The sequence below is a fragment of the Marmota flaviventris genome, chromosome 3 (assembly GCF_047511675.1).
Source record: "Marmota flaviventris isolate mMarFla1 chromosome 3, mMarFla1.hap1, whole genome shotgun sequence".
NCBI classification, from domain to species: Eukaryota; Metazoa; Chordata; class Mammalia; order Rodentia; family Sciuridae; genus Marmota; species Marmota flaviventris.
Window position 1 is genome coordinate 20,546,680 of NC_092500.1, and position 27,019 is coordinate 20,573,698.

At 37.4% G+C, this 27,019-nt stretch overlaps 1 protein-coding gene across 5 annotated transcripts in view; it reads right to left on the minus strand.

The window, feature by feature from the left end:
- The window catches only part of Nr1h4 (nuclear receptor subfamily 1 group H member 4), a 63,241-nt gene extending 36,434 nt beyond the window's left edge, over window positions 1-26,807 (minus strand). For 3 of the 5 annotated variants that reach the window (XM_034635772.2, XM_027928507.2, XM_027928498.2), the window contains exons 1-2: window positions 26,729-26,807; window positions 11,882-12,247 (exon numbers count right to left, since the gene is read on the minus strand). In XM_034635772.2, coding sequence (XP_034491663.2) covers window positions 11,882-12,247; window positions 26,729-26,807 — 445 coding nt within the window. Of the gene's footprint in view, window positions 1-11,881; window positions 12,248-17,995; window positions 18,105-26,728 lie in introns of those variants that run through there. The other 2 variants (XM_027928487.3, XM_027928481.3) reach the window with 1 other exon arrangement.
- Window positions 26,808-27,019: the final 212 nt, after the last annotated feature.

Below are 27,019 nucleotides of genomic sequence, written 5' to 3' on the forward strand. Positions count from 1 at the left end.
GGAAAAATCAATGGGGTTAATTCCTGACAGGGTCAACTGAAGTCATTGTAAAACTAGGATTGATGGCCATCAAAATAGACTTATCTGTTAAATTGAATTGGTAATGAATAACTTCCAAAACAGAAAGCATTAGACACAGATGGTTTCAATATTGACCATTTAAAGGAGAAATGATACCAGTTATCTATAATCTCTTCCACAAATAGAAGCAGAGAGAACACATTCTAACTTATTTTATGATGTCAGCATTCACTTAATATTAAAATTACAGAAAGATGTGATAAGAAAGGAAAACTCTAAGGCAGTATCTCTTTTCTTCATTTTTCTAAAATTTAGTTTGTTAGCATTTGGTTTTGCTTATTTTTATTTTTGTCTGGTATTGTGTGATTCCATTCTGATGATTACCTCATCAGGCGGATTTTGGAAATGACTATTTTGAGATAATTAGGACCAACTTTTCCCCAAAAAACAAAACAAAACAACAACAACAAAAAAAAAACTCCTACCTCTCAAGACACTGTGACTCCAATCCAAGAGTAAGTGCAACATACTTCAGGGTCTCTCATCCAATTCTGCTGAGAATGAGACCCATATTTTTCAACCACTGGTTCATCAAGACAATTATCAAGAGAAAAGTGGCTACAATGAAGTTAGCTTGGTGCATCTTGACCAAGAAAGAGAGAGCCATGCAGATGATTGACAGAGTAAATGGAACTCCTCCAGACTCTAGACACTGCATAATAAGTACATGCTGCTGTACATGTGGCCAGGTTGGGGACAAGAAGATTCAGTGCAGCAGTAGATGGAGATGTGCAAAGTACCTCAGAGATATCTCAACAAGGTTCAGTGTAAGCAGGTATGTTGTACCTCCAAAACTTTCAAAAACGTTGCCTCTAAAATAACTGCCAGATTTAAGCTTTGAAAAGCTCCCAAAGCCTCCTGGGACATCTAAAGAGGGGTTTGTCGTCCTCTTAGACTTGGCCTCCCACCTAGCTCCCCTGCTTCAAACTGCAGAGACACTGGACTGGTGTCCAAGAGGACATTTCTCCTTACCTGGCCCTTCTTGTTTTTCTTCCATGTTGTGGGAGAAAAGATGGTTCTACAAATATTAAACAAAGACTATCCAAATGACCTAAATAAATAGATAGCTAAGTTCAAAAAGACAGAAAGATCGAGGTTATTAGTAGTAGTCTCTGGAGAGCAGTACTTGGTGTGGGGGTTGGAGCAGAAATCTTTTTCCTGTGATACTCCCTTTTTGCCATTTGGCTTTAGAATCATGTGCACTCATTACTTCAACAAAATTTTTATCAAATGGTAATGTACTCTAAAGCACTAGAAAACAAAAATACAATGACCCCCTCACCCCAATGGAGCCTCCTGAGAAGATACACAGGGGTTCTAATCTCCTGGAGCTTGACCATTATACCCATCTTTAAGAGCTATTTGGACCCCCCATGTAGGTAAACTCCCAAGACCTGAAACCTGATTCCCAGCATCTTCCCTGGGGTGCTCAGAGTTCCCAGTAAGGGATTTTAGTCAAGGGAGGTACCTGCTGGTTGCCTGTAGCTGCTTGAAGCCAAGAACTAGTTTACTCTTACAGATTACCCTCTGAGTTGCTGCTTGAATTATTCTTCCTCCTCCTCCTCCTCCTCCTCCTCCTCCTCCTCCTCCTCCTCCTCCTCCTCCTCCTCCTCCTCCTCTTCTTCTTCGATCCTGTGTTTGTAACTGTTTTCATTCAATAATTTATACTTTGGAAAGTTTCTTTTAATCATCACTTACATATCTATATATTGCTTGTATTTTTACTTTAAACAGTTTGTTTTTTCTTGTTTAAATCTAGTATTTATTGTCTTGCCTTATTGCCTCTATATTTATTTGAAATATCTATCTGCATCCACTGGAAATCATTCTTCTGTCATTTTCCATATGTTCTTTCATATACTATTTTATTGATTTTATGTTTTTAAATCTTTTTTTATGTTTTACTGTTTTCTCCTTTTTGTCTACTTTTGCTCAGTTACATTATATAAATGGTTTTCTCAATATTGCTTCAAAGTAGTGACTATGAGGAGAAAACTTTTGTCTGTTTTGTTCACAGACTATCTAATCTTAGAATTGTGCCTGGTGTAGAAACTGTTACTTAATAATGTTTGATAAAGAACTTAATGAATGAATTAATTAACAGGAAGAGAGAAAGTTTAGAAGATAGTGTGATTCCAATTGAGGAGGCTGGGTGAACAGAGGAATAACAATGATAAAATGAGAAGAAATCATCAACAAAATAAGAACTAATGCTTATGGAGCACGTAAGTGTGCAAAATATCAAGTCAGGTGTTTTAAAAATGATGTCTCAGTTTTCCAACAAAAGCCCAATTCCATAATCATAGTAATAATGACAGATATTAATGAGAATTTACCACTGGCAAGTATGGTATTAATTGCTTGGTAGCCATTATTTTGTTTAATCCTCATAACAATCTGTAGATCCCTACCTCAAAGGGTTGTCCTGAAGATTAAATGAGTTAGCACATGGAAAGTTCCAGAGCAGTGACTACATATAGTAAGCACCTGATGTGTGTTATCTATCATCACCATCATCACCATCATCCATTCACCCTCCTCCTCATCATCTTTTTTATCATCTGCATTTTACATGTAGGAGTCTGAAGCCCAGAGATGTTAACCAATTTACAACAGCTGGGAAGAGAATCACTTGGAATTGTCTAACTTCAGAGTCCCACTCTACCCATGATTTCACAACACTTACTGCAAAAGCCTTCCAATGCAGTGAAATAATTTGGAATCCCATCTTGCATCATACTCTAGGACAATTTGGCCTTAGGAGTTTATTAGGATCATTAGTAAATTTATAAACTCAGACCTCACTTGATCTCAAATAGGATCTCATTAAGTTTATATGATAGCCCCATAACTTTCACAAATGTTCATAAACAAAAGCTCTATCAAAAACATTTTCATCTATTCTATGACAGGATAGTTTCAATAATTTTGGAAGCTTTTCTGAAACCTCAGAGCTAAGTCTAACATTGGTTCATGGTATTATATAAAAATATATTCGGAAGGCCAGTAGGGTCACCTGGTCACTCATACAATACCTTTTAAGAATTCTGCTATTCTCTCTCCCTGATATGTAAACTCCTGGCACTGAGATAGATGTGACAGACACTGACCTATTAGGAAATGCAGCTATTTGAAATTTCCAGTCAGATGCAGATGAGTTTTGTTCGTTAAGGTTTGAATCAAAATTCATTCAGATGTTATCACATTTCCATAAACTGTGCTGATAACTGAAAGAGAAAGAAAGCCCTTGATATGATCTAGGGCCAAACAAATGGCAGCCATTATCACTCTGCACTATGCTTGTGCTCCGCTGCTATTACTTTTTAAAACATTTAAAGCTGCAACTTCTGTTATTGATGCCATAAATGTCTATGACAAAGCATTCAGGAGAATGAATACATTCCTAATGGAACTAGAACTAAAACCCAATGAAATCCAGAAATTCAACTATGATCTTTGTTTTGTTTCTAAGATTTTTTTTCTTGTTTTTTTACATTTACATGTTTTTCACATTTACATGTTTCTTTACATTTCACAGGTCAGCAGATCTGAAGTGAAATTCTAAAGCAAGAGATATGACAAAAACATTACATATAATAATCTGATTTAATCCTCAAAAAATCCTCACCCTGTGATATGGATAATATCCCCATTTTGCTGATTTGAGGTTCACAGAGGGAAAGTATGGCATTGAATAGGGACTAGCTAGCTTGATATTCCCTGTACCCTTCTTCCTACTGTCAGTCTATACTATAGAGGCAGGAAAGGGGAGCACGACCTTTCTCAGACACCCTTGCCCCTAACGTGGTGGGTATGATTCACCTCTCCCATAAAGGTGCCTTTGAAAGACACTGAAAACCAGAATTGAGGCTAGAGCCATGATTCTTTTGCTTCTATTATCTCTCTGAACAGCCTGGAATTTTGCCATGGCAGCATCTTGCTTGTCAGTTGAGGGTGCGGAGAGACAGGGCTCAGGGCACTTGCTGTTTATATGTAGAAGCAGACTCAGCAGACAAGTCATAGCTCTGGAGCCAGAAATTGCAGTGAAGGCAGCTTCACAATCCCTAGGTGGCAGCTGGTGGTGAATTCCTGGGGTCAACCATTCTTGTCATGGCTTCCTAGGTCCCTATCTTCTTCACTGTCGCAAAGCAGAGTTGCAATGTGGCTCTGAGCACCCTCGTCGGCATACAACCTCTTTCTGGCCCTTCTAATTTCTCCTGTATTAATTCCTTTCTGCTTGAAATAGTGGTTTCTGATTTATTTCACCAAACTCTGACTGATATATTAATTTGCTTATGCTGCCAAGAAATGCAAAACGTGATTCAATGCAGGCTGGTCAGTCCCCAAAGCCACGCTCCCTTTGCTGAAACACTATAGAGTGAAATTTGCTTTGTGTCTGGTGAGCACAGATATCCAAGGGATGTGGATGTGGGGTGGGAACAAAGTCGCCTAAGCTGTGAGACATGCCTGGCACAGGGCCCTGGATCTTTCACTCACACTCTACCCCATTCTGGGCTCACCCTCTGGTTTACCTTGCCTCTCCTTCTCCCTTCCTTATTTGCTAAACTAAGACAATTTTTATTTGTTTCTGAAGAGAACATAAAAGACCACAAAGAAGCCTATTTTTAACTCTTCAGTCTGCAAAGCCTAAGCCCTTGATTCCCAAATACTAGATGAAATTTCCCCCATTTTGAGTGGTGCGATCAATCAAAGAGAAAGTTACAAGAGCTAAGCTATGCTAGACCTGAGAAGACCCTGAACTCTGTTCCTCTGGTACCCTGAAATCCTAGGGGTGGATTGATAGCTGATAGAAACTCCATATTATTTGGATTCCTAAAACAAAAGTGTCCTTTCCTTGGTAGGGCTGGGAAGGCCCTTGGGGTTCCCTGAGCCCCGCATGGCAGAGAACACATGAAATAGCTGCATGCTTTCTTGAGACAGCCAGGTGTCCTAGCACAACAAGGGAGCAGCTTCAGGAACCTACCCCCAAGCTAAAAGAAGCAGACAGACATGACCAGACACGAAGGAGGAGTGTGCTCAGGACCCCAAGATGGTGCCACAGAGAACTTTCCTTTTGGTAACTGAAGAGCAGACCAGATGTCAGACTGAGTAACAGCACTAAGGACCAGAACTCCATTCCCACTGCTCTATGTTAAGCCTGGTACTTAGACAAAAACCCAGAGAGATTTGGTAGGAGTGAGGGGAATAATACTAATAATCTGATTTAATCCTCACAAAAACCCTGTGATATTCAATCCTTAATTGAATGAAATAAAATTTCCATCAGGGCTTGAAGTGCAATCAAATCCAATCATTCAAAACAGGGCTGCATTTCTTGCACATACAGTCGGTGCATTGAATGTTGTGCTCTTTCACGATACAAGCTTTCAGTTAGTTCGGATACTGACCCTCAAGAGTCACTGCTCAAGAACAGGGGTCAGCAAACTACAGACAGCTGACTCTGTTTTTTACTTTCCTGCCTATTTTTGAAAGTCAGGTTTATGGGAACACAACCATGACCATCCTTGATATGGTTGCCTTTGTGCTACACAGGCAAGAGTTGAGTAGTTGCAACAGAGACTGATCCGGTGCAAAACCCAAAAAACAAAACAACTTCTGGCATAGGACATGGCTTTCCCTGGCTCCCTCTGGTTCCTCTCTTGACACCTGTCCTTTTGTTGACACCACGGGGGCAAAGTCTCAAATCGAAATCAATGAAAAAGCTCTATCGTACTCAGCTGTTAAAAAAAAAAAATGTCCAAGTCTAGCTTCTCCTTCCTAAATTTTTCCAAAGGTAAGTTCTCCTCTGACCACTTTCTCTGTCCCTTGTCTCCTAAATTCCTGTACTTTCCTGATAGCCTCCTATCTCCAACTTCTATCCTATATGGACTTCTCTTCCCCTGCCCACCTTTAAGGTGGGTGTTTCCTAGGGTTGTCCTGGCCCACTAGTCTGGCTATGATCATGCTGCCATGCCCCATAATTCTCAGAAGAACCAAGTGTCACTGTAGTATTCCCTTCTTAGAAGATGATACAGACTCTAGGAGTTTATTCCCTATGCTTATAAAACACTGATAGTTTAAAACCTAAATGGAGCACTTGACTTTCTTCCTTTGGCCACTGAAGTAGTCAGTCTTAACCTTGAGCTAATAGCTCAAGAATAGATTGAACACTTAGTGGGAAAGCAATGAAGAGCCTAGTGGTCAATTTTACAGTTTCTAGAGTTGGAGTTAAGAGCTGTAGTTTTGAAGCTCTACCCTTTTATTAGCTCTGAAGCCTTGGGTAAGTTGATTAACTTCTTATGCTTCAATTTCCTCTTCTATAATTATAATTGGCATAAGGCATGAGAATGAGTGAGTTTTACTGTTGAAGTCTAGTTACATACATCTCATAAATCATTAGCACTGGCCTTTCTCAATCTCAGCTTCTTTTGATATGATAGCCTTATTTCTCTCCTTTGTATGGGTACAATAATACCGACTTACCAATTATAAAGAACCTAAGAGAATTAGCAAGTTATCAGCAATTAGCATAGAAATTTGTAGGTTCTATTGGGAATTCTCTTTCGAATCAGACTTTCAGAATAAATTACACATGTTCTCTCCCCACCGCCCCAGGCAAAAAAAATAGGACTTAGGTTAGACGTTCTAGTCTGCATCTTTATCTACAAACTGTCTTATTAGAAAGGAGCATTCCTCCTGTTTTCTGTTCCTTTCCTTGTGGATTTCACAATCAGAACACTCAACCAAGCTGCTTGGCCAAATGAGTTTCATCAAGTGCCTTTTTAGAATAATTTACATCAGTAGTTTCAAACTTTAGAATGAATGGCTTATTAAACAAAAGCATTGGGTCTCATTCCTAGAAATTCTGATTCTCGTAGGCCTGGAGTAGGACCCCCAAATTAGCATCTCTTAGAAATTCCCAGATGATGCTGAAATGGCTGGACCAGGAACCAGACTGTGAATAGCACAAATCTACACAAACAAATTAAAGTGACTTTTAGTAATTTGAACAATGTCAAATATAGTGCCTTAGGAAATAAGTGATAATGGGTTGGGCATCAACCTTTGTAAATACAAACAGAAAACAGCCACCTTTCGACTACCTTCTGTGTAAACAGATGCAAAGACCATAACAGTAACAACAAAAGGCATTTATTGAGTTTTGACTATGTGCTGCACTTTTTTCTAAGTCCTTCACACATATTAAATTACTTTTACATTTCTATCTTATGACAGTCTTAAAAACTAATAATAACATTCTCCAGATCATCTCAATGACTATCTTATATTAACATTCAAATTAATTGCCCTCATTTTTGTTTGTGCCAGTGATTTCATTAACAGCAAAAAGTATGACTAGATTATCAAGAGCCATGAGAAAATGGCCGGGGTAAATGTAAGATGCATGACAGGACCCTGCTTAAGGATGGCCAAATGGAGCTCTGCATGAAACAAGGTTTGGATGAACCAATTGTTTGAACAGACAAATGAAGTAGAGAATTGAAGCCTCATGTGCTATGTGGTGCAGGCATAACAAACCCAAAAGAACCTGTGCTTTAGTAACATTTTGAGCAACAAAACCACATAACTAACACATTTTATTGGCTTTTCTAGTTTTGTTGATATTTAATTTTGTAAATTTGGTTTTGTTTTTTGGCTATATAGAAACTTTTCATTGTATGAAAAAACACAATAGCACAAGGAATTTTATAGAAGCAATAGGAGTCAGCATTAGAAGCACCCAAGAAACAGCTTCCTTCAAGAAAGCTCTAGCTGGGCATGGTGGAGCATGCCTGAATCCTAGTGGCTCCAGAGGCTGAGGCAGGAAGATGGAGGGTTCAAAGCCAGCCTCAGCAAGAGCAAGGTGCTAAGCAACTCAGTGAGACCCTGTCTCTAAATAAAATGCAAAATAGGGCTGAGGATGTGGCTCAGTGGTCGAGTACCCATGAGTTCAATCCCCAGTACTGCCCCCTACCAAAAACAAAGAAAAAAGAAAGTTCCAGAGGCAGCTGAAGTTTGAGAACTTCTGCATAATAGTACTTTCTATCTCAGGGTTCACAGTTGGTGAGATTTTTGTTCCCCAAGAACAAAAATTTTTTGTTGTAAAATTTGGGGTTTGTCACTGGCATCAAGTGGGGCTTGCTACTGGTATCTGCTAAACATACAAAACATTCCCCACAGCAAAGTTAGGCAGCCTGAAATGTCAATAGGGACAAGGTTTAGAAACTCTTGTCTGTCATTCTCTTTCATTCAGTAAGAGGGGCTACTTATGAAATTTACAAACTACTGCAGAAGACAAGACACACAGACATGAAATAATTAGAATAGTGTAAGAAATGGTGCTAAAGTATTTGAAGAAGGACCTCAGAAGCCACATAATACAATTTCTCATGCAATGCAGAAATTTCCTGTTGGGGACTCAAGCTCCTTCTTCATCTACCTCTTTTTGAATTCTAATATTGAGGAGCTTGTTACTTGGTATCACCAGAGGCAGGAAGCCAATCTCATTGCTGAAATTCCCTCATGTTAGTATCAGAAAATTAATTCTTGAATTAAGCCCCAAATGTGCCATCCTATAAGCTTCATTTTTTGGTTCTAGTTTTGCTTTCTAGAGTAACAGCCCTGGCCACTAGTTGACTAGAGATACTACAAAGTCTTGTACATGGGTCAGCAGTTGGTTTCTCAAAACAACCTGGAGAACATTTATTTGTGTTTATTTTTTTAATTTTTTTATTTGGTTTATTTTTTATTTTTGTTTATTTTAAACCAGGAAATATTTTGGCTTGCTGTCTAACTAGCAATTCCTTCCAGATTTATTCCAACCTCCTTTTTTTTTTTTTTAATTCAACGTCACATAAGTAGGCAGGTCTCTGTTTCCATAACTCTGCCCATTCAAAAAAATTGTCACTAGATGTAGGGACTGAGAGGTAGTATTTGCTTTTTATCATTTGAAGCAAGAAAGGATTAAATGTTATAAAAACCTTTGGGATGTACTTTTACAAAGTGGAGATATATTATATTGGCGGACTAATTAAGTACCAGCAATGAATGTAAATTTTCATTATGGTATTCAAAAGACATTTACTTCATACTTACTTTATATCAGGCCCATATATCCTGTATGGGCTTCTCTTTCCTGACCAAAATCATGTAACTAACAAATAAATTTTATTATTTTATTGGTTTTGTAATTTTATTTATATTGAATTTTTAAAATTTGGATTCATTCTTTTGTTATATAGAAATCTTTCATTACATTAAAAAATACCACAAGGAAATTGATAAAAGCAATATGAGTCAACATTAGAAGCATCCAAGAAAGATCTTCTTTCAAGGAAGCTCCAGATGTACCTCATGTTTTTATCTTAAAAGAATGTTGGGTTTCATCAAATGCTTTTTCTGTCTCTATTGAGATGATCAGATGATTTTCCCGCTTCAATCTCTTGATATGATGTGTTTCATTGATTTACATTGAACCATCCTTGCATCCTTCAATATCAACTTGGTCATGGTGAATGACCAAGTAACCCAATTTAAAAAATGGGCAAGCTGATCAGAAGAAACGCTTCTCAAAAGAAGACATATAAATAGCAAGATATATGAAAAAAGTGTTCACTATCATTAGCTATCAGGGAAATGCAAACTGAAATTACAATAGATATCATCTCACCCTGGTTAGAATGACAATTACCTAAAAATCACTGGCAAGAATATGCCACAAAAGGAACTCTCGTACACTGTGAGTGGGGATGTAAATTAGTATAACCATTACGGAGAACAATATGGAAGTTCCTCAAAAAACTAAAAATACATCTATCAGCTATCCCACTGTTGGGTCACATGTTCAAAAGAAATGAAATAAGCATATCAAAAAGATACCTGTAAAACAGTTTTTCAAACCTGAGAAAATCTCATTATCTTTCTTGGATATAAAAGCATATAAGGAAATTGAATGATTCAATAAACCATTTCCTGAAAGAAAAAAAAAAGATACCTACATACCCATGTTTATTTATTTAAGCACTATTCACTATTCACAGTAGCCAAGGTATGGAATCGTCTTAGGTGCTCATCAACAGATGAATGGATAATTAAAATGTGGGATAGATAGATAGATAGATAGATAGACAGATAGATATAGATATAATGATATCCATATATATATAGTAAAATATTATTCAGCTCTGAAGAAAAATGAAATAATGTCTTTTGCTGCAAAATGGATGGGAATAGAGGACATGATATTAAGTGAAATAGGCTAGACACAAAAAGACAAGAATTTCATGTTTCTTCTCACATGTAGAAGTAAAAAAAAAAAAAGGCCAGTGTGGTGGCCACACCTATAATCCCAGTGGTTCAGGAGGCTAAGGCAGGAGGATCAAAAGTTCAAAGCCAGCCTCAGTAAAAGCAAGGTGCTAACCAACTAAGTGAGACCCTGTCTCTAAATAAAATACAAAATAGGGCTGGAGATGTGGCTCAGTGGTCAAGTGGCCCTGAGTTCAATCTCTAGTACCCCCCATCCCCCCAAATTGACCTGAATATAGAATAGGGATTTCTAGAGATAGAGAGGGGAAGAAAAGGTACATAAAGGGAGGCAGGATTTAATCAGTATACATCATATGTAAGTATTGAAATATCACACTGACCCTCATTAACAAGTACAATTAGTACATTTTAATCAAAACTAAAAACAGTGCTTTAAAATTCTAAGAAAATCACACTCAGTTTTTAAGGGGCAATTATTATGGTTTAATGTAATCTGATCATTTAAACTTTCAAAGGTTTAAAATGTCCTTGTTCTATTTTTATGTGACTGGATCCTCTGTTTATTTTTGAAGCAATCATTAACATCTGGAAACCCCAGTTTGGCACATTATCCAATAGATTCTGTTCAAAGGATAATTCTTATTCAGCTTTCAATGTCCTGCAAGCTAGCAGAGTACCTACACGTTCTAAAAATATTTGCTGAATGATTAAAGACAAAACTAAATAGATGAACTTATGAATTCACTCTTCTTTTCCTTTGAAATTTTACAAACTTATTATCATTGCCCTTACTGGGAGAGTAATAATAAGGGTCTTTTAGTCATTTTTATATTTAATATATTTTATCCATTTGGAATAGATTGTTATAGATTCTTCTATAGCATTGTTCACAGATCTATAATCTAAATGAAATATTTGTTGAATTTAAGCTATTATTACTTACTTCTTTGCCCATTTTCTTCCTCAATTTCTTTCTCAGTTAACTAAAGTATACTGAAAATATTTTAATCTCCAGTACCCCCCCATCCCCTCCAAATTGACCTGAATATAGAATAGGGATTGCTAGACATAGAGAGGGGAAGAAAAGATACATAAAGGGAGACAGGATTTAATAATAATTGCCCCTTAAAATGTATGCTGAAACATTTATTGAATGTTAATCAAGGGGAATGAAGTCTCATTCCCCTTTATCTGAATTTTAAAAGAAATGAGTTCAACGGTTTCTCTTTTCTTAAAAAATAAACAGCAAAAAAACAAACCCACAACTCCCTAAACTTGGTCAAAATTCCTTTTAACCATCTGTGAGGTTGTGAATATGGGAAAGATTATTTATATCTAAGCTAAATATTCTGATGTGCTTTTCCCAAAGATCAATGGCAGTCCAATAAAGATAGAGAAGATAGGAGGAGGCAGAAGCAGAGATGGAAAAATGGGAAGTTATCTGAGAAAAAGGAAGCATCCAGCTCAAGGGATTTCAATAGCCAATAGAGTAGAACTTGAACAAAGAGAAAACTGCCAATCACAGGCTGCTTACCTTTGCACCCCTCACAGGTCAGTGCATTGTAATGGTATCCAGATGCTCTGTCTCCACAAACAACACACAGCTCATCCCCTTTAATTCTCCCTGCGGATGTACCCATTCGGGGCTTCTTTGTTGCAGGCATCTCTGCCATCTCAGTCTCTCCCTGGTACAGAGTCTCAGCTGGCATTCGTCTGAGTTCATATATTCCAGGAGAATACCACTCTTCAGGCTGCTGGGGGTAGACACCCAGGTTGGAATAATAGGATGATGAGGAAATCTGTGGTTGAACTTGGGGAAACTGAACATTGTTGTATTGTGAATATGGCTCCACATCTAGATTCTGTCCCAGTGGACCTGCTGCTTGTTCTGTTAGCATACCTGAATAAAAGCAACAAACCTCAAATTAATGTCATTATTCTAGAAATTAAAGAGGTAGTTTAGCATAATTGTTGGGAGTGTCGTGGGGAATTGTGGAAGCTGATATTTTTGCATTATTTTCTGGGGTAGGAGATTATACCATCTTTTTACCATTTGTGATTTTTTTCCATGTACATGTATTATTTAAATTACTATAAAACAAAGGGGGAGCTAAGGAAAGAAACAAGAAAACAGTACTTGGGATCTATCTGGATTCAAATCCCTGTTCTGTTACTCGTTATCTGTGTGCAGTTGATGATGTCTTTAACATCTTTAAGTCTGTTTTCTCTTCATAATAAGTCTGTTTTCTTGTTGAATTGATGTAAGTATGAAACGAGAATGTTTGCTGAGTACTTTGTTAATTTTGGCACATAAGAAATACCCAATAAATTATATCTGACACTAAAATAGGAATAATAATTACTGTTCCTATGATCATTATTATTCAATGGGCTACTTATATACAAAACCACTAGGTAACAAAAAACTATCAGGTTATAAAAATGTCTCTATTTCCCATAAACCTAAATTATAGCTCTTTAGAAAATAAAAATATTTGAATTTTGCAAAATGCTAAAAAAAATTTAATAAATCAAATTATATTGTGTGCATATATGTATGAATATGTAACAGTGAATCTCACTGATATATATAATCAATGAAATTTTTTTAAAAAGCAGATGCAGAATGTAATACACATAAATAAATAAGAGAGTATGTAAATGTGTGTGATTCATCAAAGTATTGTTAGATAACCCTAAACCAAAATCCCAGCCCCATCTCTTATGAACAGTGACACTTTAAGCAAATTACTTGTATTGATGAAGCTCAGTTTTCATAGCTGCAAGATTGGAATGAAAATATCTATATCCAAGGTTATATAGATCATTGAATGAGATAATACAGATTCACATTTTTGGGATCACATATGTTTTAGAATTTCAATTTTTTTTTATTTCAGAATAGAATGCAGTGGTATTTATATAACACTCTGAGACAAACCAAGAGTCAAATATAATATCTTCCACAGTGAAATGCATGAATAGTCAAATAAAGTAGAATAAGTAATAACCGTAAATACTTTCACACCCATTTAGATGCAGTTTTGGCACCAAATAAGTTTGTGCCAAACTTAAAAAAAAAAAAAAAAGCTTTCTAATGCTTTTTGGAATTTGAAATAGGCAATTTTTTTTTAAATTTTTTATTGTGGGTTGTTCAAAACATTACAAATTTCTTGACATATCATATTCCACACTTTGATTCAAGTGGGTTATGAACTCCCACCTTCACCCCATACACAGATTGCAGAATAGAATTCTATATAGGTAGAATGCTCTTTGAAGTACTCAAAAGATGCTTAATATTATTACTATTGTTGGCAGAAAATTTTATAAAGTCCTTCCTAGACCAGGTACTTATTTGTATACTCTCTTTTCCCACAAAATCCCATGATGTAGATAATATTATTATGGCCCACTTACAAATAACCTGTGGCAGCCATTTGTAAACATTAATCATTTGGGGGCTGGAGTTGTGGCTCAACGGTAGGGTGTTTGCCTGGCATGTGAGAGGCCTGAGTTCAATCCTCAGCACTGCACATAAACAAATAAATAAAATAAAAGATCCATTGACCTTTTTTTTTTTTTTAAAGTCAAACAATTTTACTCCTACGTACCTAAGTAACTGAGATTTGAACTTTGGGAGTCTGACCTCAGAACCCCTGCCCTGAATCACACTCTGGGAGAATTTCAGATATAAGATGTTTCAAAAGCATGAAAGGCAAAGCTTTCTTCTTCTTCTGCTCTCTTACTTGAGTTTGTTACTCCTTTCAGTGCCTCTGTTTGCATGTACCTTGCAACTAAGCCTGTGAGGCTCTGCCTCTCCCCAGGCATTTTCCATGTTCCATCTTCTCTATTCTTCTTCTTTTTTTAATCTGTAGATGGACATAATACCTTTATTTTATTTATTTATATTGGTGCTGAGGATTGAACCCAGCGCCTCCCACTTGCTAGGCAAGTGCTCTACCACTGAACTACAACCCTACTCCCCATTTGTTCATCTGTAAAGAGAAGATTGTGCTAGATGATGTTCTAATTCTTCTTAATTCTAAAATCTTCATAAACATACGACTAACAGTTCATAAGCATCAGAATTCAAGACTTTTCTACAATGGCAAAGTGGAGTATATACATATTAAATGTTGTCAAAAAGAATGTGCTCTGCCATGACCCAGGAAATGACTAACAGCACACAATATACAGTATCTGTGAAAAAATCAATTTCCGTTCTTTCATGCCCAACTTATCCACATAAGCCAGCAGAAAAATCAGTACAGCTGACAGATGAAAAATTTTGGTAATGTTGCTTTGCCTTAGGACCCACAAAATGGAAAAATAAAAATATGAAATGATTATAGAAAAAAAGATAAAATATAAGCAAAATTGTGATCCGTTTCATAACCAAATGTGACTAAAATCTCCAGAGTGAATAGGATGGAAAAGAACTTAAAAAATAATAAAAGCATTAGTTTTGCTCATCCCTAGATTTTATCCTCCAGCATATTCCCTTAATTCTTCCCCTACAGCCCAGGTTCTCTCAAATACAAGGTTAAGCAACTCACCCACAGTCAAATAACCAATTACTGAAGGAATCTGGATTCTGTAGAATCCAAGGAAATGGACAATTTTTTTTTTTCTCCTCTCAAACAATTTAAGATCTCTGAGCATTATTTCAACAAAACAAATATTTCCATAATCAAGAAACATAATATTCAACTCAGGCCAGATAATATTGATGTCATATTGATTCTCTGGAATCATCTAAATTAACATAGGACGTTTTACAAAGATATAGATAATATGATGCCAAACAATAAAGTGGCAAAAATATGAGAATGGTACATAATAATAGTAAATAATGCTTCTATTCTCAAAGTATTTCACTGTGTGCTCACAAACTAGAGAGGTAAATATGCATAAAGCTTACAAGCAAAGAAACAACATGGCCAACATATTCCAAAATGGTTGGACCAGAACAATATCCACTATTATATGGAGTTCTTAAACAATTGCCTACCCTTTGCAGATCCAATTTCTTCCATAAAATGGGACCATTAACCCCCAGTCCTGCTATCTTAGATGGTAGTTCTGATATAAAATACAGTTGTTAAGAAAAAAGTTTGATAAGTCCAGTACCACTAAAAGACAAGCTGTTTCCCAAAGATCTTAGAAAAATCCCTATTTTAATGATAGCCAATTGATAGCTAATTCATACTTATTAACACAATCTGTTTTGATGACACAAATATGAGACAGTTCTTTCATTATAAATGTGTATTGAACACTTACTTGCTACTGGCAGACATTGTGTGAGGCTCTGAGGACAGAAAAGGATCTAGCCTTTCTCTCATTTGTGTGTTAAGGGATGGGAATGACAAGGAACTAAGAAAGCAAATAAAGACATCTTGTGACACAGAAGAAAAGGGGGTGGGGGGCAGGTAAAGTGATTCAAGTTTAAGGTATGTGATTTTTTTTTTTTAGTGGATTTTAAGGAGTCAGAAAATCTCCATGAAAGTTTAGGTAAGAGTTTTTAAATAAGAACACATGGATAAACTCCAGGGGAGTCTGAGAATCCCTGAAAAGGAAAACAGAATTCTGAGTAGGTTTCTAGCTTTTGATAGACTCTCTAAAGGACTATCATCTAAAGGAACTGCCTGAGATGATGGGTTCCATACCTATAAATATGGTGACTATTAACCCCATGGGGATACCGAACACTCAAGATGTGGCTAGTGATATGAAGGAATTAAATTTTTGAATCTACTTAATTCTAAGTAAATAAAATTTAAATAGTCACATGTGGCTCATGATTGTCATATCAGACATATAAAAAGTTTGTGACCAGAACCACTGTGCACCCAAGTGGGAGAATCAGGTTCACAATAATAATAGCAGCATTTTCCCATGACTTCAGTTTCTGATACTCCTGAGAAAGAGTCCAGGTTCCATCTAGTTGTTGTTGTTGTTGTTGTTTTATCTCTGGCACAATGCTGACCATAGCAAATGTCTAGAGACTGTTTATTGAATCAAAGTGAACAGAAAAATTGCCTTTTTGCCTTCCTTCATTTCCTATAATCCATGGTGTCTTGGCTGGACCGCACGACTTCATTTGTGAAGTTATTTGCTGATCCTGGCATCAGGCCTTTGTGATGTTGGTGCCTCTCCCTGCCTTGTCAGCTGAATGACCTCCTCCGCTGAGTTCTGTCCCAGTTCCCTCAGGTGGAATTAATCTCTCCTACCCGCTGTACACACCTCTACTATAGTGCTTATCTAAAGCACGTACACTTTTATTTGTTCAAGGCTTTTCTTCCATGCTAAACTTGAGGTGGTATGAAAACTACTTAAGAGTGTACTAGGAGTGGGAAAATCTGCATTCAAGTCACCTGCAGCTTCCTAGATGTGTGAACTAGGGAAAGACATTGAACTTCTTTAAGCTTCTATTTCTTCCTCCTTAAAGCTAGAATAATGTAGCTCCTATATCAAAGGTGGTAATAGGATGCACTAACATAAAGAATATAAAGTGATGGTGCCTGTGCAAACATTATGCATACATTCAGTACATTTTTGTTATTATTGTGGTTAGTCTCTGAACTTTTGAGGAGAAAATAATCAGATTATATTCCCTTTCTATTGTTTCTGGCACCTGACACAAAGTCTGACACATAGTAAATTTTTAATAAACGTGTGTTAAATTGAAAGGAATAGAAAATTTGCTTCCCCAGTCTTCCAACTAATTCCATTTCTGAATATGGTGTCAATCACTCTGAGACATCACATTTAAACAAAATGGTATGCTGCTAAGTCTGTGGTCAAAAATACATTCATAATTATAATTATCATAAAAATGTTTAGAATTTTTTTTTGGTGGAGATTTTAAAAGGAGGGTTTCTGCTTTGAGAAAAGTGTTTAAATAATATTTATATTATACATTCTTTTAATTATAATGTATATTTTAATTCAGAGAGCACAAATAGCCTAAGTCTTACAGCTCAAATTTTCACTTATCTGATTTGCCATAGACCATTAGGAGAAACCTACTGTGAAACTAGTTTATTACATTCACGTTTCTTATTTTATATTTATTGTTTTTTTATCACATCCCCTAGTTTGAAATACATTTTATACCATGATACCTACCCAAACTTAAACACATATAACTGAAAGTTTCCATGAAATGACCCATTTAATTCTTGAAGGACACACTGTCATTTCTAGACTATTCTACTCTGTTCTGTTCCAGTTTTTAATACTAGTCACTAAATAGACTTCATGATCTACTGAGACCTTAGGCTAACCATTTTTAAAATAAAACATTAAACAATGTACTTTAATTTTTTTCAAGTGTGCATTGACATTAACATTCACATTTCACTTGACTTAAAAGAATGGTGCTAATTTGAAAGAATGGTGCTAATTGAACCTAATATCCTATAAAGAATTTTAGAGAAAACAGAATTAGTCTCAATAAGATACTCACCTGCTTAGAACCCTATAAAAATCACCCAACCCAACCTTTTACCCCCATCTTCTAGATGTGACTGAATCATCTCTGATAGAGATCTACTGCTATAATCTCAAGCAAAAGACCCACAGATTTCCTCTGTCCAGCTGCAAAATCTCAACCTGGGACCTCGTGTGAACAGTATCCTACCTTTAGCAGGCTTCACATTCATCATTTCTGTAACAAATCCCGACGGTGTATGGCTGTGGGGAGGACTAATTTGAATTGGATTTTCTAACCCCTGAAACTGCATTACCATTCTTAGCTAATTCACAGCAACTGAAAATGAGACTAGGTAAGAAGTGAGAGAGGCCAGAGGTTGTGTAGTTTACTGATTAACTTCATTTCAGAGTAGAATATTTGTAAATGTTTATGAGAAAAGTCCTCCATGCCAAATTGCCTAGTAAGCTGGAAACCAGTCTCTTAAACAAACATTTTTGGGCAACACTTTTCCAGCTTAAGAACTTTTACAGGGTAAGTTTCTATTCAGTGGCTCTACGTCTGTATTTTGAAGAGCAAGTATCATGCTCTAGGTCTTAACAGTTGTCCCTATCAGAAAGCAAGAAGGTAATGTCAGGAAGCTATAAGACTAATGCTTAAATGTGGAGTCCTACCAACCTGGCCAGCTGGGTTTGTATCTGGTATGTTGAATTGTGTCCCATCCTACCCCCAAAAATTCCTATGTTGAGATCTTAATCCCCAATGTCTCAGAATGAGACCTTGTTTTATAATCCATAAAAAATATCTTTGTATGTAGATATAACCAAATTTAAATGAAGATTAGGGTGAACTCTAATCCAACATGGTACACAGGCACACATGGAAAGAAGGTAATATGAAGAAACAGAGAGGAGACAGCCAAGAGAGAGGGCCTAGATCAGACTTTTCCTTCACAGCCCTCAGAAGAAACCAACCCTGCTGACAACTGATTTCAGACTTCTGGCTTTTAGAACTGGAAGATCATACATTTTTGTGGCTTAAGTCACCATGTTTATGGTACTTTTGTTCTAGCAGCCCTAGTAAACTAATACACCGTCATTCTTGGTTGGCATTTACTAGCTCTGTGGACCATGAACAAATTCCTTAACGATTTTCTGCCTCTGTTTCTTTATTTGTAAAAATGGGGCTGATAATTATATAAACTCATAAAGTTATATGTGGATTAAATATTTATAAAAATCTTGGCACAATGTATGACCACCTGTCATCAATATATTGATGTTATGATTATTCAGCTTTGGACTCATGTTGCAGCTTGGGTTGCTTACAAAACAGAAATAATTCCATTTTGTATCTTGTAGCATAATTTCTGGACGTCAAATTTAAATCTATTGGTTACTTTTTAGAGAGAAAGTTCTAGAAGAGAATTCAGTAGGGCCAAGGTTGAACCCAGGCATCTTACAGTCAAACATGTATAAACTTAGGCAAGTCTCTTAGATCCTATGGGCCCCATTTTATTACACTAAAAGATGGTAGAACACAGATAATAATTCCTGCCCTCATAGGACCATTATGAAGGTAAAATGAGATAATGAACATGAAAGCAGTTTTAAGAGGCAAAGGTGATTATATAAATGTAGTGATTGCCAAGACTTCTCTACAGTATTTGCAAGTACACAAAGTGATTCCCAAGACATTATCTCCTTGCATCTTCACTCCTTGACTTTGAGGAAGGTATTATTTATGAGGCCTACTATCTTCAATCCCTTTTTACAGTGAGGCTAAGTGATTTGTGTAGAGTGACCCAGTTGGTAGGAGATGGAGCAGGGACTTCAACCCAAGACTTCTGGTTCAAAATCCTGTGGTTGAAAAACTAAGGTGCACTCTCCTGAATTTACCAAGAAAGAAGAAAAGAGTGGTGGTCTGCGGGTATGTTTTGGCTTGCATTGCTCAATCAAGAGTTGCCATTTGCTACTCTCAGTTTAGCTCTGACCTCATTCTCCTCACCTCAGAATCCAAGAACTCTCCTTGCCCTGAGAGGATCTCAGTTGGAAGTTCTACCCAAAGGATGTGAACCAAGACAAACAATCTCCAAATGTTCTATTTCAAGAATTCTCCACTGTTTTTTCACTGATCAACATAAATGGACCTATCTGTTACTCAAAAACATCAATTCTAAATAAGAAATGAGTGGGATAATTTAGAGGATCCAAGAGTCCCTGGTAACTGAGTGAAACTCATACAGAATGTTCTCAATGTAGGATGAATCGGATCCCCTTATATCTTTTGGAGATGATCAACTGCCTTATGTTATCTTTTTCTTCTAAAAATACTTTTTTTCCTGCAAATCTGTCCTGTCTGCAGCAGTAGCCACTAGCTGTATATGGTTATTTAAATTTAAACCAAGTTAAATTAGAGTCAGTTCCTCTTTCACACGGGTCACATTTTAAGTGTTCAATAACCACACATGGACAGTGGCTACTAGATTGGACAAAGTAGATCTAGAATAGTCCATCATCACAGAAAGTTTTATTGGACAGCACTGTGGTAAGTGGAACTTGGGAACAATGTGAATGATAGGTCAATCATGTTGAGTAGGGCTTTGGCTATGAAGGTATGAAAAAGGGGAAGTCCCAGAAAAAAAAATATTGACAATGCTTTTCTGAGCACTATTCTTGAGAAGAGATGTGGTCAACAGAGTCTAACATAATCTCATTGGAAAGACTTTCTCCATTGAATACGTGAATAGAACTGTTCTCTTAGCCTGGAGCCTTTAAACATTCAAATCTGACTCCATGTCCTGATTATATTTTGGTGGCCTACTTACTAATATGGAATGTTAAGCAGGTTATTTAATATCTTTAAACATCCATTTTCTCACCATGGAGGGGGAAATAGTAATGGCATCCACCTCAGAGGAGTGTTGTGAGAATTGGTATTAATGGCAGATACAGTACAGGTACTGACCATGTGCCTGGCATTCTTCTGAGCACTTTCTTGAATAAGGCAAAGAATTTACTACAGAGTTAAGGAATTTGCCTGGGATCATAGACTAGTAGATGCAGAAATAGAACTGAGCCAGGAAGTCTGCTAACAAATCTACACTGCACTTAGTACGATGGCTGACCTATAGTTAACACTGTAATTCTTCTATCTCTATAAATTTATAAATTTGAAATATTTCTCAGCTTGGTGTCCTCTGAGAATCTGTTTCTGAGCCTGCAAGGTTGAGAGCTAGATCCTAGAATGCAATGGAGTCTCCTACCAGCCTTTCAACTTGTCCGTTGTATGTCTTTACCAAACTATTCATGCCCTACGTAAAAGAAGCATTAATCTTGTTTTGTAATAAGGAAAGGCTCATTCAATATTTCTTTCCTTTCCCAAGTCCTTCATTGCACTAACAGGAATAACAGATCTGAGATTCCTTGACAGAGTAAAAACCAAAGCCACAATGAATCAACAAAAACTTTAGAGACTGATTAGAGCTGTGGGAGAAATGTGAATAAGAAATTAATAGTGATGAAATGGTTCAAGTATGCTGAAACAAAGCTTCATTTTTTTCTGAGCCAATGGTAGCTTTCCATGTTCTGGAAACTTTACATTTTAATTCAACCAATAAGTCAAAACTACATTCACTTGAGTTGAAATCAATGAGATGGAAAATTACACTTGAAATCAAGTGTCAGAAATATTCTACAAAAGTGCATCTCAAGACTTTGAATTGTATTTTAAAATATCTACATGACTCTATAACATCTGAAAGAGTCTTTTAATTTAAGCTTATGTCATAAGCAAGAACCAGATTCCAAAGTGAGTACCTTCTATAAAAATAAAGCATACACAGGGGCTGGGGCTATAGTTCAGTGGTAGAGTGCTTGCCTAGCATGTGCAGGGCCCTGGGTTCAATCTCTAGCATTTCAAAATAAAATAAAATAAAGCAAGTGCAGAAAAAAAATGGCTATACATAGCTGAGTGACACATGAAGCAAGAAAAAATAGCCAAAGAAAATTGGATGTAAGTTATGAGGATTGTATGGGATCTGCCTTCTGCCACTTGTTGAGCCTCTCAAAATGGGGCTTTGGAAAAACTGTTAGATACAATAATAAAAAAGAATATAAAATTTGGATTTCAAAGCTATTGCTAGCAGTACTGTAATGCCAACGTGAGACAGATCATGTGTTCCCTTCCTTAAAGGACACAGAAATGTGTTTACATATTGTTAATTTTATTGGGTCTTTGAGAATTCTTTGCACTCAACAATGCTAAGATAAACAGTACTTCCTTCTTTTAATGAGCAAAGTAGTGTTTATCATTTCAACAATTTAAATATAACACATTCCTTTCAAACCCTGGATTAATTAGGATGTTTCATGATGACTTGCAGTTTGCAGAACACTTTCCCACACAGTCCATTCATTCCTCCCTTGTGCTGTGAAGTCATTAGCACCTCTATTTCACAGGGGAGAGAACAGAAGTTCAGAAAGTGTCACTTGCCTTGGAGACTTTTTTTTTTTTCAATTTCATTTCTTTTTTTTTCCACTCACATTCAGTGAACTTTTTCCAATATGACTGAGATAAATGAATCGAGATGCACCACTCTGGGGACTTCGGGCATGGGAGCGTAAGTCTAGACTTTCTCTGTTTATTCTCCTCCATTATTACAATGCTTTGCTTATTAGTCTTAAAAGTTCTGTGGCTTTTTAGTTTTTAAATCAAAATTTGCTAAAAGAAAATATAGATTTTAATTAATATACCACCCCTGACCCTGTTCACTATGTCAAAACATGGAAAGCTGTGGACTTTGTCATTACTGCCTTTTATTATGCATTAATCATATACCTTGCCTTCATTCAAAGAGATGCCTTTTTAAAACCACCGAATTAATCTTTGACCGAGTTTCCTGGCTTGCAGGCTCTCTCAAAGGAAAGGAGACTTCTCTTGTGAGGTCACCAAATCCTTCCATTCCGAGTCATCTGTGGGGATTCAGTTACCTATGGTCTAGATTCCTATCTGGATTTACCAGGGCAGCAGACTAAATTAAAGGGCCTCGGGGAGGTGATTCTAGTATCTCATCTTTAGCTCCATTTTGCCCAAGCTTTTTCCTCCTTTTTCTGGTGATGATGTCATAGTCCTTTGGCCACCTCTGACTTGATTTGCAGCTCAAGTTATCCTACGTGAGCACAGACTCACCTCAGTCTGACAGCCTGTTATTTCAAGAACATGCTGCCCGCCCTTTTGCTTTCTGACCAGAACTTCTCCAACAGCACAGGAAAGAGCTGGACTTGAGCACAAGGACAGCCCAGAACTACAGGAGAGTCAGTGACCCCCAAGGATGACTCTCAACCAATGGGAGCCAGAGACTGGTTATTAAACATTCCAGTCCCTGATCCCTTCACTGACAATTCTCTATGCTACTCCCAAGGGCAACAAGCTCACGTTGCTCATAGCAGTGATCAGGATCACTCACCTCACATTGATTCCCTTCCTTCGCTATCTCATCACCTCAGTCCCTCACATCTGCTCCCCCATCACCTCTCATATAAAAACTGCCTGCACACCATCCTTCCTTCAGGCTCTGCTTTTTTGGATTAATCATTTCTATGGGTGGAGATATTCCCCTTTATCTTAGGCAAAACCTTTGAAGAATGAAGAGCCCATGGCTGAAAGTTATCATTGAAAAGGTCTTTAGTGTCTCCAGCACCCATTAGTGAGTGCTCAACAGTATTTGTCTTCAATAGAGGTCACCTTCCCAGTGTCTTCAGGTTGGGATTTAATTATGGCTCTATACTAACCTGCAATGAGAGGGACCATGCCCAAGGCCACCTTGAATGGACCAGTCAAGTCATGTACAAAGTGAGTTCCACAGAGTCACCACTTCCTGACATGGGCAACTACAACATTTTGTAGACTCAAATGTTAAAACTAAGCCAGGTGCGGTGGCATACACCTGTAATCCCAGCTACTGGGGAGCTGATTCAGGAGGATCGAAAGTTCTAAGGCCAGCCTCAGCAATTTAGTAAGATCTTCAGCAACTTAGTGAAACCCTATCTCAAAATAAAAAATAAAAAAAAGGTCTGAGGATGTGGCTCAGTGGTAAAGCGCCCCGGGCTAGATCCCCAGTACCAAAATAATAATAATAATAATAAGAAGAAGAAGTTAAAACTAGATGGAGGTCCCGAAGTTACTAGCCTAACTATCCTATTTTACCAACGGAACCGGAATGAGCTATTCCAGCTGCACAGGTGGCTAATGGAAGAGCAGGTCCAAAGTCAGACTAGACTCTAGACTTCCTACTGCCCTCAGTAAGAAGGGGAAGACAAGGTCCCTCCAAGTCCAGACTTGAGGACTTTGCACTTGCTATTCCCTCTTTCCAGAACGTTCTCAGCTCCTAGTCTTTCAGTCTGAGTTAAATTGTCAATTCCTCAAAAGCTTTCCCTTACCACATCAGATAGGGCAGCCCATCCTCCTGTCCCAATGACATTGTCCCATGTTGTTGTTTTCATAACACTTACCATGACCTGATATTATTTCATTTATTTACTTACTTACATGTTTATCGTGAGCCCACTCTCCATCAGGATCTTTTCTAATTCTCTACTCCAACACCCAGCTGTTCATCAGTGCTCAACATTTGAATGGACAAAGTGATAGTTCTCCCATACTCTATGCCATAAACCTCACTCACCATTATTGGAACATGATGACTAGTTTTGAGTACACAGACTATTGGAAAAGAGTCCAGGTTTCTGGTTAGTTGGACCCATAGATTAACCCTTCTGCACCTCTGGCATAGCTTAAAATCCAGAGTGATAAGTTAGGCCCTGAGGCTACTCATCCATGAGCAAAGTCTTTTTTCCTTATGTGTTCCACACTAAACTCAGGGAAGGGGTGGTCAAAGAATTCATGTGTCATCAAGACACACAAAAAGATGGAGAAGAGGAAGGAAGGAATCAATCATCCTCCCCTTTGGCCTACCTCTAGCCCAGATGTGTTGAGTAGAATAAGACTGAGGCCATAGAGGAAATGTATTTAGAAAGAATGCTTTAGGTCTGGCTCTATAGCTTAGTGGGGCAAAGCTAATCACACATGGTGATTAGCTTACCAGAAGAGGGGACCAGATAAAGAGGTGAAGAAACTGCTCCATCCAGCACTAGCAGCCATACATTGCATCTCAGGCACCTTGTACTACACATTTGCAGAAACCTTAGATGCAGTGTTAGGAAACAGTGAGAATGATGTAGCCAAAGAGAGAGGAGGGGAGCACAATGCAGAAAGCAGGAGTCTCACTGCATCCTGAGCAATCATTTTCAGGTGCTTCCAGCCAGAAAGCACCTTCAACGGCCTTTTCTCTATTCACTGACATCTTTTTCACCTCCTGGCTGCTCAGGTGAACTTACGACCTGGTGCTCTTGCTTACAACTGGGCTAGTTCGTAAGAGACACCTACCACTTCCTCCCCGCGTGCAAACTGGAGCCGCACAGATTGGTTTACTAATGTTCAGACTGGGAGATTGCAACACGTGTTGTAAAATTTTAGAGCAGGAAATGGCAGTTTTTATTTGAAAAACCTTCTTAAGTGGAATTTTCCTTAGTCTTTAGTAAGTACTAATTGTCCTAATTTTGTTGTGAGTTATGATTGTTAGAGCAATAATTAGGAAGCTGTCTATACAACGTTTTTTCTAAAGAGCTAAAGGAAAGCAGACCAGAAGCAAAAGGTCAAGTGGCCAGACATCGAGGCAGGGCCTCCCACAGCCCTTGACTACATCTACAGGCTAAAGAAATAAGAGCCAGTGGGTATGAGGAAAACTGGATTTCATAAGTAATTACTGCCACCTTTGGTCTCACTGAGAGTCACTGATCAACATCTCCTTATTTCATCAACCTCTTTCCCCCTACTTGTATAACTTACTACTGCATTGCTATATATCGAGTAGATTCAAGGATTAATGAAACATGGTCACTATCCTTAGATGCCCTTATACTATATTGCAGGCAGACATGTAAATAGGTAATGCAAATAATGACCTAACAACCCATTACACAGTAAAATGATAGTGACTAGGAGGGTAATAGAGTAAACTATAGTATCTCCTAGGGATATCTGAAACCAAATATGGGATCATACCTCAACACACTGAACTTGTGGGAATTTCAAGTGCCCCACATTTTCACAGTCATAGTCTACCATGGTTCATATATCAAGGTCAGATGAAGACTGGGAATATCCTGGCCTCCCAGCAGTGTTCTTATACAGAAGGGAATAGTTTTAAGTGTGGCAGGAAGGCTGCCTGCCCCACCCAAAATATTGCCTCATTTTGACTCTGCTTATATTCTCAATTGAAACCTTTTATAAGGAGATGTTTTTCGTACATGCATAAAGTGGAGCAATATACCATTTTATGGTACCATCTAGTTACAGATCTACTGGAAACAACTCAGAACAATTTGTCCTTAGTCCAGTTTCAATGACTAATCCCAACACTGTGCCATAGATTCCCCCAGCACTGGAGGAATGGTGGAAAGGAAACCTACTGCAGAGCTGTAATCCAAGTCTTTAATAAATATAATATTAAACCATACAAATCATGATTTCATACTTTATACCTGCTATAATAATATTAGAATTAGCCCTAGAGTTACTCCCAGCTCTGTTAATTATCTAGCCTCATGGCCTTGGGCAAGTCCCAAAGCTCTTGCAGTCCTCATCTATTTAAAAAGAAAAAAAAAAAAAAAAAAAGACAATTTGGTTCAATGAATCCAAGGTCCGCTCTGCCTCCAACTTGGCAGGGTAGCTAACATTTATTGAGTACTTAAAAGATTAAAAGGAACAAAAACATTTTCTTGACTCTCTGTTGAACTAATTATCTCAGGGGTTTTTTTTCCTTGTGTACTTCCAAATGGTAGTTTCTTTTTTATGGATATTTAAGTCAACTTGACAACTTACCAAATAAATTTTCAGAAAGAGAAAATTCATCCATGGCTGGTATATGGGAGTGTTCAATAAGATTCATTTTTGTTCCCATTCAAACTTTTCAATTTGAGAATGCACTTTCATCATGGTGGTCTTCAAATAAAAACCCTGAAAGGCAAATACATAGACAGTGTGCAAGGTGGATATGGAGCTGGTTCACAGACATGAGGAAGGAGAGGGAAGTCTGATTTACAAAAGTACAAATGGCTCCTTTGTAGACATTTTGCTATAGCCTTTCTCAACATTTATCATGCTTACACCTTA